General features: G+C 40.9%; 1 protein-coding gene across 3 annotated transcripts in view; it reads right to left on the reverse strand.

Annotated features, from left to right (window-relative positions):
* The window catches only part of CHUK (component of inhibitor of nuclear factor kappa B kinase complex), a 42390-nt gene extending 31624 nt beyond the window's left edge, over positions 1 to 10766 (reverse strand). For 2 of the 3 annotated variants that reach the window (XM_055424888.2, XM_055424887.2), the window contains exons 1-5: positions 10583 to 10766; positions 4461 to 4555; positions 2775 to 2889; positions 1858 to 1927; positions 948 to 1036 (exon numbers count right to left, since the gene is read on the reverse strand). In XM_055424888.2, coding sequence (XP_055280863.1) covers positions 948 to 1036; positions 1858 to 1927; positions 2775 to 2889; positions 4461 to 4555; positions 10583 to 10687 — 474 coding nt within the window. In that variant the 5' untranslated portion in view covers positions 10688 to 10766. The remainder of the gene's footprint in view (positions 1 to 947; positions 1037 to 1857; positions 1928 to 2774; positions 2890 to 4460; positions 4556 to 10582) is intronic. The other variant, XM_088842262.1, reaches the window with a different exon arrangement.
* Between the last annotated feature and the right edge of the window lie 1761 nt (positions 10767 to 12527).

Consider the following 12527-nt stretch of genomic DNA (forward strand, 5'->3'; position numbering starts at 1 on the left):
ATTACTATAGGAAAAACCATAGCTTTGACTAAACAGACCTTTACTGTCAAAGTAATGTCTCTGCTTTTTAATATGCTGATATAGACTGGCTATTAATTTTTATTTTGGTATATTCAGAATAAGCTTGATCTGTTAAACTGGAAGGCACAGGCAGGGTGACTTCCAAACTTATAAGAAGCATCATACCATCTTAGAGTAGATCAACGTGAGGAAACACCTATCTAACTTCAAGAACATCCTGAAGTCTCAGGATACACACAAACAAAAAGTGAATAGTCAGTGCAAGGCATACTCAAAAGGTTCCTAAGAGAAGAAGCACCAAGGTTTCATCACTTCCAATTGATCATTATCTTCACTACCTAAGGCCATACAAACCAATTCAAGGTTCACATTTTTGGCTTTATGTCTACTGGAATAGAATTTGGGCACTAAGAGCAAGAAAACTGCTCAAATCACTTTGATAAAAATAAATATTCCAAGAATTAATTCACAATTTCTAGTTCTTCTCAAGATGACTCTTTCAGGAATCTGAGAAATCAAGGTTTTGAATTTTAATTAAAAATAAACTTAGGACTTTTGGGGAGGAGAATGATTTTGTTTTGTTTTTCTTAAATATGAAAACATACTTTAAACATATTTTTTTTCTTAAAGAAGACCAAGGATATGCTTTTTGGATGTACTTCATAACATCCAAATTAACAAATTACTGCCTACTAGCTCTGCTAGATACTGTGCTGGAAAAATGAAATGAACAAGACAAATGTAGCTCCTTCTCTAATGGAGCTATTATGCTAGCAGAGGAGACAGACAAAAAACCACAGCTCAGTATAGTGAGGGCTGGGATAAAGAAGTACAAAATGCTATGGTGGGCACCAAACCTCAAAGACTAACTACATCATGAAGACTCTATTCAATTAGCACAGAACATTTCTTCAGGTTTTACCTACCTTTCCACCAACATCCTGAAGAACTATGTTTTCAGGTTTTAGATCACGATGTATAATTTTGTTTTCATGCAAATATCGGATCCCAGATCCTAAATAAAGTTTAAAATGTATTTTGAGGTAATAAAAAAACACTGAAATAAAAAAAATTCAACTCATATTTTATACAGATCTGGTCTGATGCTCAATTCTATATGGATCATCATAACATGATTAATGATTTTATAGACACTTAAATTTTCACCACAAAAATACAGTAACATTAATCAGACAGCAGAATTACAATATGTTCCCATTTAACTTATGAAAATTAATGTTAAAAAGAAATGGAACAAGCAATTGAAAAAAATCCCTGTATTATCATTGGAGCCTTTCCTTCTGACCTAATTCAACCTCTTCAACTAGACTTTGGCCTCCATAACCTAAGAAAAGAAACAAGATCAAAATATATAGAGAAACATAATCTTGCCTTCTGAGCTCTCTCCAAGGACCTATGTCCTGGTTATTTTACAAATTTTTCAGGAGTAATTCTGATTAAAGAGAGATTTCACCCTAAGAATACCTACGCCTATGAGAAGCAATGTCCCTGGTAAATAAATTTACTATGTTAATCAGGGAGAAAGGCATGAATAAGATCATTTCACACCATTTTTTTTTTTTGGCAACTAGAATATCTATTAGTCAAATGGACACAGACAACACAAAAAATAAAAAAAAAAAATCCTAGTTTTAAATTAGCATCAACAGTAATACTTAAATTTTCCTGATAATTTCCTAAAGATAAAAAATTTCTTATACTTAAAACCTATGCCTTGTATAGTTTATCAAGAATTCTAATTTCCAAGCAGTATACAGACTCTTACAGACAAAATGGGCATTAAATTATGATGGAATTTTCATACTGATTACATACCTATATCACTCAGTAAAGAAAGTATCTGGCTTTCTTTAAGTCCACAGCAATTTTCTGGTTTGTTGAGTAGCTAAAGGAAAAAAAAATCTAAAAATGTATATTGCCAATATTGCTGGGCAGTAATACTGATACATTAACCATTACTTTGAGAGAATAAGAAAATTAGTCATGATTAAGAAAATATAAGGGGGAAAAATTACGAAATCCACACAGAGGACATGTAAATTTCATGACAAAATTTATACAAGTAAAAATAATGGGAGAAAGTATTTGAAATTTTACAATGAAAAATCTCACAGATAAATATATAAAAAATAGTCATATGATATTTAAAATAATAGCCTTTTTAAATATATAAAAAGAGCTTCCAAGGTGGCACAGCGGAAGCCATGGGTTTGATTACAATTACTGGATGGGGACGACCTCCTGGAGAAGCAAACTTATTCCAGTATTCTTGCCTGGTAAATCCTATGGACAGCCCATGGGGTCACAAAAGAGTTGGACATGACTTAGCAACTAAACAACAACAACAACTGGCAGATTTAAAATGAGATGGCAAAGAAAGATTTGCAACAGAGAAACATAAACACTTTAAACATTGATATTGTGATCTTAAACCATCAATACAATCCCATCCTGCAAACACCACTACCACCAACAAAAATATTCATGTTCTAAAGCAGGGGTCAGCAAACATTACCTGTAAAGGGCCAGAGAGTAAGTTCTTTAGGCTTTGCAAGTCACGCAATCTCTGTCACCACTACTCGACTCTGCTACTATTGTAAGAAAGTAGCCAGAAAAACGGATAACAGGCCATAGTTTACTGACTCTTACTCTAGATTATTGTACTGAGTGTGATTCAAATACTGCTAGAGTTCGTGATTTACTATCTCATCATCTCAAAACATCCACACTACCTTCCGGAGATCTCCTCCAGAACAATATTCCATTGCTAGAAGAGGCACATCGTTAATCAAAAAATTCAATTCCTCAGGTACGTCACAGGCCTTTACAACATTGGCGTGGTTCAACCTAACAAGGGGAAAGCATTATAATAAAAAATTTGTTTCCAATGAAAAGGGACTGAGTTTGAAATTGTAGTTAACTGGGGGCAGTGAGGGGACAAAAGACTGACTTTATTTATAATATTCTAATTTCTCATTTGTATAATTAAAAATTGTTACTTGTTTAAAAGTTTTTGTGTACAAATACATGTTTTTCAATAAATATTGAATCACATTATATATTGTTTCCTAACATCTTTTTTTTAACTTAGTAGTATATCATATCACTATCATCATCACACAGTGGTCTCTAAACTAGAATAGATTCCCAGGGCCCAGGGACCTAAAGAAACAGAATTTCCATGTGTAGAGCCTGAGGATTTGTATTGTTAAAAAGTTTTTCTAGTGATTCCGCCACATAGCCAAGTTTGAGAACCATTAAAATGCACTGAGAACACTGAAGTAAAAAAGTGCTTATTTCAAATCCAGACTCTATTACTTATCAGTTGTATGCCTCTATAAGCTTCAACTTTTTCTTTAGCAAAGAGATAATGCCTAAACACAGGGTTGCTGTGACAACTACAAGATATGGGTAAGCCCTTATTAGCACTCTACCTGCGGAGGTTTTAAAATATAGCCATTTCTCCCTTCAAGAGCTTAATTCTCTTTTCCTGGAGTAGAGGCTGTATTTAGTGACTGATTTCTAACAAACAGAAATTATTTGGAAAGGATAGAGTGTAGCTTCTGAGGGAAGATCATAAAAATATGTCCACTTGCTCGCTCTCTCTCAGATTACTGACTTTGGGGAAAGTTAGCTGCTATGTTATGAAGACATTCAAATTTCCCTATAGAGAGAGAGGCACATGTGGTGGGGAACCGATGCCTCTAGCCAACAGACACTAAACGAGCTTTGAAGTGGATGCTCCAGTCCCACTCAAGCCTTTGGATAACTGCAGCCCCAGTCAACACTTTGGGATGTTTCAGGAGGCATCTCTTGAGTCAAAACCACCTAAGTCACTCCCAAATTCCCAAACCACAGAAAGTGTGAGACACCAAACTTCTGTTGTTTTAACCCACTAAGCTTAAGGATAATTTTTTACAAAGCAATAGATACACTATTTAACAAAAGTAGGTGAGAGTAAAAAAAAAGTTTTTAATGAAAGTAGTGATTGCTATTTAACTATAAAGTATAACAGATAAGCACTGCCCGAGACCCAGAAGGAACAGACTCTGCCCTCAGAAAGCTGAGTCTGATAATACCTAGCTGACATTTTATTTTGTTTTTGGAGCAGAGAAAGGTTAACAGCAAGGCCATTCAAGGAAATGGTGGCTCATGCTCTAAAAAACTCCAAGTTCCCTGAAAGGCTTTTTGTTTTTCTTCAATATTATACTATCATTACCTAGATAACTATTTAAACAAAACCTACTGAAGCATGATGTGACATTATTATTTGAAATAAAACACACATATTTAATGAGAAAGAGAAAAATATGTTCCCCAAAAGATCCTAAGAAGAATGGATTCCTAGCCTCCTTCCCTATGATGACATCTGGCTGGGCTGCAAAACTGGGGAAACTTAAGTCATCAAGTACACTTACTTCTTCATGATCTGGATTTCATGACACCACCGTTCTCTGTTTTTGGTACTTAGCTCTAGGCGACAAGACTTAATTGCTATTTTGAGATCAAGTTCCTGCCAAAATAGAAAATCAACAGAAGATTATAAATTACGTTCTTGTGCAGATTTACTTGCTATCAAAGAAATGCCAACTTGGGGAAACAAAACTCTTTTAGCTTTACTAATTAAACATATTTATCCACAGTTCTCTTGAGCCAATGCTTCTGCCAAGTAAGCCATGAGACTATTAAACTAATGCTTTTAAACTGAACTTCAAACACCAAAGCACACAAACAAAAAGTTACTGAGACTGATCCTGTAACAGATCTCTTCAGAACACTATTTCATACATACTGCTAGAATATAAAAAGACTCTGTCTCCCCAACAACCCCTTTCTGAATTTAGTAAAGATAGCTAAAAAGGGTCCCAGGTTCCAGCATAACTAGAACGCGGAGCATTCAGGGCTCCCTGCCTCAACAGTAAGAAATAGTTTTAATACAACCATATCTAATACAAAAAAACTCCAAAACTATTTCCTAATTTTTGCATTTCAAATGACATTAAAAGACTCCTAACAATGGTTGAATATTTTCCATGTCTAGAAAACGGACCTAATAGCGCTTGCCTCTATGACTAGTAATTTAGCCAATTCTAACTGAAATTAAACCCAACCTGAGGCACATTACAGGAAGCAGCCAGACCTCATCACATTCTGGCAACAGTAATAATGCAGCCCAGGAACAGGAAGCAAGACACAATTTGTTAGGATGGTCTGAAATGCGGGACAGCAAGAAATAAGATAACTGATGTATAGAGAGAGAGTAAGGAACTAGGACAGACTACAATCCAACCTAGCCAGTGTCCTCCCTCCCTTCAACCTCTCGTTATGAGTAGATACTGAGCTGCTGCTAGGTCCCGTGTACGTTTTTACCACTATGGAGTCAATCTGGTACAACCATGAACAACATTAAGTCCTAAATTCTCATATGAGTAAGGCAGAAAGCTATCTATTTCAAAAAGAATTCATCCTACAGGATCCTTCAACCACTCAGTTTATATTTCAGCTACTCTCTGAAGGCCTTCCTCACTTTTCACAGAGAATGCTTTGTGGAAAGTTTATACATGTCCAGCAAAACAAAAAAAGAGAGTTCAGTGCTTTAAAAAAAAAGAAAGGTAATAGTAATATTCAGGAGATGAATGGTGGTGATGGCTGCACAAACTGTGAATGCACTTAACGCCACAGAACTGTACACCTAAAGATGGCTAAATGGCAAATGTTATGTATATTTTACCACAGTAAAAAACTGGAAAATACTAAGCTAAATTAGTTGCTATTAGTTTCTTTACTATAGGACTTCACAGAGCTTTTAATATGCTATTGTGAGTGGCTGCTGCTACTGCTGCTAAGTCACTTCAGTCGTGTCCGACTCTGTGTGACCCCATAGATGGCAGCCCACCAGGCTTCCCCGTCCCTGGGATTCTCCAGGCAAGAACACTGGAGTGGGTTGCCATTTCCTTCTCCAATGCATGAAAGTGAAAAGTGAAAGTGAAGTCGCTCAGTCGTGTCCAACTCTTAGTGACCCCATGGACTACAGCCTACCAGGCTCCTCCATCCATGGGATTTTACAGGTAAGAGTACTGGAGTGGGTTGCCACTGCCTTCTCCACTATTGTGGGTTATGACTATCCAAATAAAGAAATATTATATGCAGCATTTATAGAATGTATTGACCACAGTATCCTTTTTTCAAAGCATTTTACAAGATTAGTTTTTACAAACACATTGTGAGAAGTGCCACCCTATATCCTAGGAAGAGTTCTTTGGTTATTTCACCATGCTTCGACATCACTTTACAAGTACCTTCATTATATAGGTTACCACATTGTACTTAAAGTGTTTCTGTGTCTACTTCTCTCACTAGACTTGAAATTCTTTGAAGGCAGAAAATACTGTTTTTGTTGATTCTGGTACCATCAGCTGTCAGCTACCCAATAATCAGTTACATAAACCATCTCACATCCTTCTCTCTTTCTTGTTGTGATTTAAGAGGGGTAGATGAAATACTGAGATGTGGCTTCCACCAAAACACAAGGATCTTGAAAGCCAAACTCAAAGCTCTAATTGAAAAAGTAATGATACTGTTTCCAAGTCTTACCACAGAGTATTCTCTTCTCACTACAGACTCAATTCTCAAATGACTCAGTTCTGGGGAAGGGCCACTGTGAACATCTGGAAAGTTCTGGAGAGATTTCTAAGATTCCAGAGGAAGCTAAATCTCTTCAATTTAAACAGTGATGAATTCCAAAGACACATCCTCTCAGAGGATGTGGGGAGGAGAAAATTAGGGAGGAATTATTGTTTAAAGACATGTCCTGGAGGCTCAGATGGTAAAGAATCTGCCTGTAATGTAGGAGACCCAGGTTCGATTCCTAGGTCGGGAAGATCCCCTGGAGAAGGGAATGGCAACCCACTCCAGTATTCTTGCCTGGAGAATTCCATGGACAGAGAAGCCTGGCAAGCTATAGTCCGTGGGATCACAAAGAGTCAGACAGGACTGAGCAACTAACACTTGCTCTTTCTTTCATTGTTTAAAGGGTACAGAGTTTCAATTTGGGAAGATGAAAAAATTCTGGAAATACATGGTGATAGCTGTTGCACAACAATGTAAACATACAAGGTCACTAAACAGTATACTTTAAAATGATTAAAATGGTAACTTTTATGTTATATATACTCCATTACAGTTTTTGTTTTAATTTGAAGTATTCATTCATCCCCAGCCAGTGACCAAGTAAAGCAGTCACATAAGCATGTGAGCATGCAAACTTCCTTTTCTTATGACCAGACTGACAGGCAGGTTCGGATAACAAGGCCACAGGTAACATTCTGCTTGAAGTACTTGGCCCCTTCTCTTTACTCTTTGAGTGCCTTGTGTCTAATGGTGAAAATTACTGAATTTACTACTTGTCTGGCTATCAAAGTACTTAATGCCTGGTCCTTCACCTTCCTTTCTCCCTCTCTCCAAGACTCTCTCCTATGCTCTAACTAGAAACATGCTTCACAAAATTTCCTCTTATATCAGTGACATTTGTCATTGTAACTGACACACAAACAAGCCTAATCCTCCCAGGTAGACTCCCATCTACCCTCCTTCCCTCCCTATGCTGTGAGCTCTCTACTCACATCCATATTTCTTAGGAGAGCAAATCATGATCCCCCCTCTTGAATTCAATTCTTAGGTCATAGGTCAATGCATTTTAGTAACAGCTTAACTGTTCATCTTGTCTTATATGTTTTTCCACAAAGATTTACCTTTTACAAAAAATCTTCAAGAACACCATTTTTATCTTGACATTTCCTTTTTATAACATCAGTTAATGATGATGAAGATGATGACAACAGCAACAACATAGCAGCAGCAGGAGCTAACATCTGAGAGCTTACCATGGGCGTGGCACTTATAAACTATCTTATTTAACTCTCAGACTCTTGATGTATATACATTATTATAACCATTTTACATATGATAAAATAAAAGCTATATTGCCGGGAATATTGTTCCAGGGTCTATAAAGCTAATGGGTCTGAGAATGTCCTTCAACAGAGCATGTGCTGTGCTAAGTCTCTTCAGTTGTGTCCAACTCTTTGCCACCCTATGGACTGTAGCCCACTAGGCTCCTCCGTCCATGGGATTCTCCAGACAAGAACACCGGAGTGGATTGACATTTCCTCCTCCAAGGGATCTTTCCAACCCAGTGGTCAAACTGTGTCTCTTCTGTCTCCCACATTGGCAGGTGCCTTCTTTTACCACTAGCACCACCTGGGAAGCCCTCAAGGGAGCATCAGTTCAGTTCAGTTCAGTTCAGTCACTCAGTCGTGTCCGACTCTTTGTGACCTCATGAATCACAGCACGCCAGGCCTCCCTGTCCATCACCAACTCCCGGAGTTCACTCAAACTCATGTCCATCGAGTCGGTGATGCCATCCAGCCATCTCATTCTCTGTCGTCCCGTCTCCTCCAGCCCCCAATCCCTCCCAGCATCAGATTCTTTTCCAGTGAATCAACTTGTCGCATGAGGTGGCCAAAGTATTGGAGTTTTAGCTTTAGCATCAGTCCTTCCAATGAACACCCAGGACTGATCTCCTTCAGAATGGACTGGGTGGATCTCCCTGCAGTCCAAGGGACTCTCAGAGTCTTCTCCAGCACCACAGTTCAAAAGCATCAATTCTTCGGCAATCAGCTTTCTTCACAGTCCAACTCTCACATCCATATGTGACCATGGGAAAAACCATAGCCTTGACTAGACGGACCTTTGTTGGCAAAGTAATGTCTCTGCTTTTTAATATGGTATCTAGGTTGGTCATAACTTTCCTTCCAAGGAGTAAGCGTCTTTTAATTTCATGGCTGCAATCAGCATCCAAAGTGATCTTGGAGCCCAAAAAAATAAAGTCTGACACTGTTTCCACTGTTTCCCCATCTATTTGCCATGAGGTGATGGGACCAGATGCCATGATCTTCGTTTTCTGAATGTTGAGCTTTAAGCCAACCTTTTCACTCTCCTCTTTCACTTTCATCAAGAGGCTTTTGAGTTCCTCTTCACTTTCTGCCATAAGGGTGGTGTCATCTGCATATCTGAGGTTATTGATATTTCTCCCGGCAATCTTGATTCCAGCTTGTGCTTCTTCCAGCCCAGCGTTCCTCATGATGTACTCTGCATATAAGTTAAATAAGCAGGGTGACAATATACAACCTTGACGTACTCCTTTTCCTATTTGGAACCAGTCTGTTGTTCCATGTCCAGTTCTAACTGTTGCTTCCTGACCTGCATACAGCTTTCTCAAGAGGCAGGTCAGGTGGTCTGGGATTCCCATCTCTTGAAGAATGTTCCACAGTTTATTGTGATCAACACAGTCAAAGGCTTTGACATAGTCAATGAAGCAGAAATAGATGTTTTTCTGGAACTCTCTTGCTTTCTCCATGATCCAGCGGATGTTGGCAATTTGATCTCTGGTGCCTCTGCCTTTTCTAAAACCTGCTTGAACATCTGGAAGTTCACAGTTCACATTGCTGAAGCCTGGCTTGGAGAATTTTGAGCATGACTTTACTAGTGTGTGAGATGAGTGCAATTGTGCGGTAGTTTGAGCATTCTTTGGCATTGCCTTTCTTTGGGATTGGAATGAAGACTGACCTTTTCAAATGGCAATGCATAAGGCTGTAAGCGTGTGCATCTGTCTGGGGAAAAGGTTCATAACTTTTATTGGTATATGAAAAGACTGGCTCACACATGATCGTTAGATGCTGCTGCTGCTGCTGCTGCTAAGTCACTTCAGTCGTGCCCGACTCTGTGTGACCCCATAGACGGCAGCCCACCAGGCTCCCCTGTCCCTGGGATTCTCCAGGCAAGAACACTGGAGTGCTACAATGGTTAAATATTTTCAGTTAAATCGAAGCACAATTTCCGAGTCTAATGTTAACTCTCTTCCACCTGCTAGAGGACCTCACCCTCAATCTCCCCTTGTGAATCCACGATCATTTTCACCAGCTGTTCCCTATTCAGAACGCATCCCCAATTCCAAAGCCTACCCAGTAAAAACCAAAAGTTTGACTGCGGACCCACTATGACACCGTCCTTGTCTACTCCAGGCCCTAAAGACATCACAAGGCCTGCAAGCACACACAAAAAACACACACATTCCAACAGGCAGCCCCTCCTCAGTCCCGTCTTCTCACCCACTTGTGCTCACAATACACACTCCGATATGTGTGTATCTCCCACACCCTGACTCTATATTTAGAGGGACACGTACGTACCAGCACGCTCGGTAAACACATCTTGACAGTCGTAACTAAAGTTCTCCCCAGTAGCTCTCTCTCACACACTGCCCAGAACCTCGGATAAACCTCGGATTCAATCGCCAGGCTCACAAATACAATCCGTCCTCTGTCCCCTCTCTCTCTCTCACACACACACATACTGAGGCTCACTGGCCCACGATACTGCCCAAAGTCTCACCGACAATCTCTCACATACTGACAGGCACTGTGTTCCACAGGCGCCCTGACAAACACCCACCGCCGCTCCCTTGCGCGCCCCGCCTCACCCGATGTTGATACAGGCAGACGTTCCCGAAGCCGCCGGTGCCCAGCCGCTCACGCATCTCCCAGGGCCCGCCCGCGCCCGGCCGCAGCCCCGGGGGCCGCTCCATGGGGCGGGAGGCCGAGCGGCCAGAAGTTCCGCCACTGTTTCGAGGCCGGTTCCGGGCTGCAGAGGCTCGCGCGTCTTTCTTCTCGCGAGAGGCAAGCGTCACTTCCGGTTAACTGCGGCAGCAAAAAAGCCCGCCCCGAGCCCGGCTGGCGAAACGTTGGGAAGGAAGGTGGTACTTTCAATCCCCTCTCTCAAAAAGTTCCCTAGGCATTTTCGTAGCTGAGAAAACCCACATGTGTTTTTCCAGTCTTCAAAAATATAAGCTCTCCAAACCATTCCCTTAAAATCACTTTCCAAATCAGTCTTTGCCGTATTCGTCTTTTCTAAACTTAAGGCTGTCCCCACCCCGTCTACGCTTCACCTTTTTTCAGACCTTCCCTCCAGCCCCACCACCCGCTGAGCTGCGCTGGTAAAGGCCACCGAGGATTTAAATATTGCGAAATCCGAAGAACTAGAAAGAATTCTCCGCTAACAGGCCCGCTGATGCATTAGGCTTCATAGTTCACATTTCTTCTCTTAAATGACTTCGTATGCACCTGTTCTAGGATCTCCCCTATAACCCCAAACAACTCAAGGATGTGACGCTGTTCTGGAGTAAAAGAACGCTCCGACTGACTTCGAGAGATTTTCCCTAAAAGCTTCACGGAGCTTGCTGTCAGGCGTACCTCCAGTTGTGGGTTTGCCAGCACGGTAGTTCCTCATTGAGGGGATTGAGGCAGAGCTGCAGAGGCAAGCTTCCGATAGCTATTGTTGCAACAGTAAGTGCGTCCGAGTGGCAGGCTGCCTTAGAATAGGGTGCCAACTCCCCATTTTCGCTTTGAGTTGGTTGTACGCTTCATGGAAGTTGAGGATCTCATCAGTCACTCCAAGGTATATCAGCATGGAATCAAATTCTCTTAAGTAAGTGTTACCTTAAGCCTGGTCATTTGACACTCCTTTGAGATTATGTGCACTTGGACCATCATTTGTGCAGCCTGGGTTGTGAACTTAGAATTCAGCTAACATTTTGTGACATGACTGTGCCACTAGAGATGTAGCATGCTGAGACTTCTAAAGGTGGGTACAGTAGGTGCACCACAGCAGTGTTGCTGTTTTGAAAGCACTGAATGGATATTGTTATAGCAAACGTCTGTTGTCCCCCAAATCCCTGAATATTGCAGCCAGGATATTGAACACTGTAAGATACAAACCATGTTGTACAGTAGTTCACCAGTGACCTGTGTGTAGTATCCAAAATTCTCATTTCCCATATATGCTTGCTAGCCATGGAGCTGGAGCATGAGACTTGAAGGTGGCACATAGTACCACCAAAAGCACGTCCCTTATAGCTGGGCAGACTACACAGATTGTGGCAGACTGTTCAAACAGAATGAAGTCTTCATTTGCTAAGTGGGCAGCATCCGGCTCTGGAGTGTATCTGATAGCCATAGGTAGGGCCAGTTCAGTTCAGTTCAGTTCAGTCGCTCAGTCGTGTCCGACTCTCTGCGACCCCATGAATCACAGCACGCCAGGCCTCCCTGTCCATCACCAACTCCAGGAGTTCACTCAAACTCATGTCCACAGAGTCGGTGATGCCATCCAGCCACCTCATTCTCGGTCGTCCCCTTCTCCTCCCGCCCCCAACCTTTCCCAGCATGATTCTTTTCCAGTGAGTCAACTTGTCGCATGAGGTGGCCAAAGTATTGGAGTTTCAGCTTTAGCATCAGTCCTTCCAATGAACACCCAGGATCGATCTCCCTTAGAATGGACTGGTTGGATCTCCTTGCGGTACAAGGGACTCTCAAGAGTCTTCTCCAACACCACAGTTCAAAAGCATCAATTCTTCGGCGATCAGCTTTCTT

The sequence above is a fragment of the Moschus berezovskii genome, chromosome 12, assembly GCF_049115385.1.
Source record: "Moschus berezovskii isolate FMDL1 chromosome 12, NW_MosBer_1.0, whole genome shotgun sequence".
Taxonomy (NCBI): Eukaryota; Metazoa; Chordata; class Mammalia; order Artiodactyla; family Moschidae; genus Moschus; species Moschus berezovskii.